General features: G+C 50.4%; 1 gene segment (V, D, J or C); it reads right to left on the bottom strand.

Annotated features, from left to right (window-relative positions):
- Nucleotides 1–2: 2 nt before the first annotated feature.
- On the bottom strand, nt 3–2,066 carry LOC104538079 (the record flags this gene model as incomplete). The annotated part of the segment is given in 3 exon segments: nt 3–127; nt 182–296; nt 1,811–2,066. Coding segments are annotated over 3 exon segments (496 nt in total), but the record flags the coding sequence as incomplete, so codon positions are not given.
- Between the last annotated feature and the right edge of the window lie 6 nt (nt 2,067–2,072).

Here is a 2,072-nt window from a genome sequence, read left to right as displayed (position 1 = left end):
GCAGTAGTAGGTGGCCGTGTCGTCGGCCTTGAGGCCGCTCATCCGCAGCATCACCGTGCTCTGGGAGTTGTCCCTGGAGATGGTGAAGCGCCCCTGGACCCCTGGCGCGTAGTAGGTGTTACCATAGCTGTTAATAAGTGCAACGAAGTCCAGGCCTTTCCCGGGCGCCTGTCACACCCACTGCATGTTGTAGCTGCCGAAAGTGAAGCCTGAGGCCTCGCAGCCGAGGGTCAGGGACCCCCCGGGGGGCTGGAGGCCACCGCCGGACTCCACCAGTGTCACGGCCGCCCGCCAGCCTGGAGGAGGAAGAAGAAAGACGCCATTGAGTCTCCCAGTTCAACCAGTTGTCCCCATCGGTGGTGCCTGGGGTTGGGGTTCAAGGGGCTGGGGCCTAAACTGGGGCCTGAAATGGTCCAGATTTGGCAGTGAAATGGTCCAGATTTGGGACCATGTGGCGCAAATCTCAACCATTTCCCCAATTTCCCCAATTTTTACCACAGATCTTAAGTGTTTGCCCCAGATCTGGACTGCCTTTGCCCCTAAACTTCACCATTTGACACAAAGACTGAACGTTTCCCCAAATTTCTGCTCATTTTGGTCACAAACCTGAACCACTTCTCTCCAACTTGGACCGTTTGTCCCCAGTCTTAACCACTTCAAGTAGTTTTTGGCCTTTTTTACCACAAATTTCACAATTTTCCCAAACTTTTTCTTGCTTTTGTCCCAAACTTTGACCATGTGGCCCAAAGCTCAAACATTTCCACACTTTTGGACCACTTTTACCACAGATCTTGACCATTTTACCCAAATCTTGACTGGTTTTGCCTCTAAACTTGACCATTGGCTGCAAACCTTGAATATTTGCCCCAAATGTCAACCATTTTGCCCCAGATCTTGATTGTTTTCCCCAAATCTTCACAGGTTTTGCCTCAAACCTTAACATTTGACCCAAACAGTGACCATTTGCCCCACATCTCAACTGTTTCTGCCTCAAACCTCGACCATTTTTACCCCAAACCCTGACCATTTACCTCAAACCTCAACCATTTTCCCCAATCTCAACCATTTTTGCCCAAAATCTGGACTGGTTCTGCCCTAAACCTCCACCTATTTAACCACCACCACCACCACAATCCAGTGGGGGAAAATGGCCGAGGTTCAGGGCAAAAACAGCCACGGTTTGGGGCCTGAAAGGGACCAAGATTTGAGGTCTCAAAGCAGTCAAGGTTTGGGCCCAAAAATCAGGTGATTTGGGGGCCTAAAAGGGTCAATGTTTGGGCCTAAAAGGACTAGGATTCAGACCTAAAAGTGGCTGAGTTTGGGGCCTAAAAGTGATTGAGGTTTGGGGCCTGAAAAGGGAATGAGGCTTCAGGCCTCAAAGGGGTCAAGGTTTGGGTCTAAATGTGAAGATCTGGTTCAAAAATGGTTGAGGTTTTGGGCAAGTATCTGAGGATTGCAGTCAATGGTCAAGATCTGGGGCAAAACCAGTCAAGATTTGGGTAAAATTGTCTAGATCTGTGGTAAAAATGAACAAAATTTAGGGAAATGAATGAGATTTTGGCCAGACGGTGAAGGTTTGAGACGAAAACGGTTGAGGGTTGGGGCAATGGTTGAGGTTTGCAGTGACCGGTCAAGTTTAGGGGCAAAACCAGTCAGGTTACGTGGAAAATGGTCAAGATCTGTGGTAAAAATGGTGAAAAATGGAGGAAATTGTTGAGATTTGGGCCACACGGTCAAGGTTTGAGACAAAACCAGTCAGGATTTGGGGACAATGACCAAGATTTGAGGCAAATGGCCCAGGAAATCATACCACCAGCAGCACCAGCATAACCACCACCAGCTTCTTTGGCGCAGTAGTAGGTGGCCGTTGCGTTGGCCTTGAGGCCGCTCATCCGCAGCGTCACCGTGCTCTGGGAGATGTCCCTGGAGATGGTGAAGCGCCCCTTGACCCCTGGTGCGTACTCGGTGTAACCACCACTACTGTTGATACCCGCGACGAACTCCAGGCCCTTCCCGGGCGCCTGGCACATCCATCCCATGCCTCTGCTGCTGAAATCGAAGCCTGAGGCCTT

Source organism: Mesitornis unicolor, unplaced genomic scaffold (genome assembly GCF_000695765.1).
Source record: "Mesitornis unicolor isolate BGI_N332 unplaced genomic scaffold, ASM69576v1 scaffold42393, whole genome shotgun sequence".
In the NCBI taxonomy this organism is placed as follows: Eukaryota; Metazoa; Chordata; class Aves; order Mesitornithiformes; family Mesitornithidae; genus Mesitornis; species Mesitornis unicolor.
This window is presented reverse-complemented; position numbering and strand designations above follow the sequence as displayed.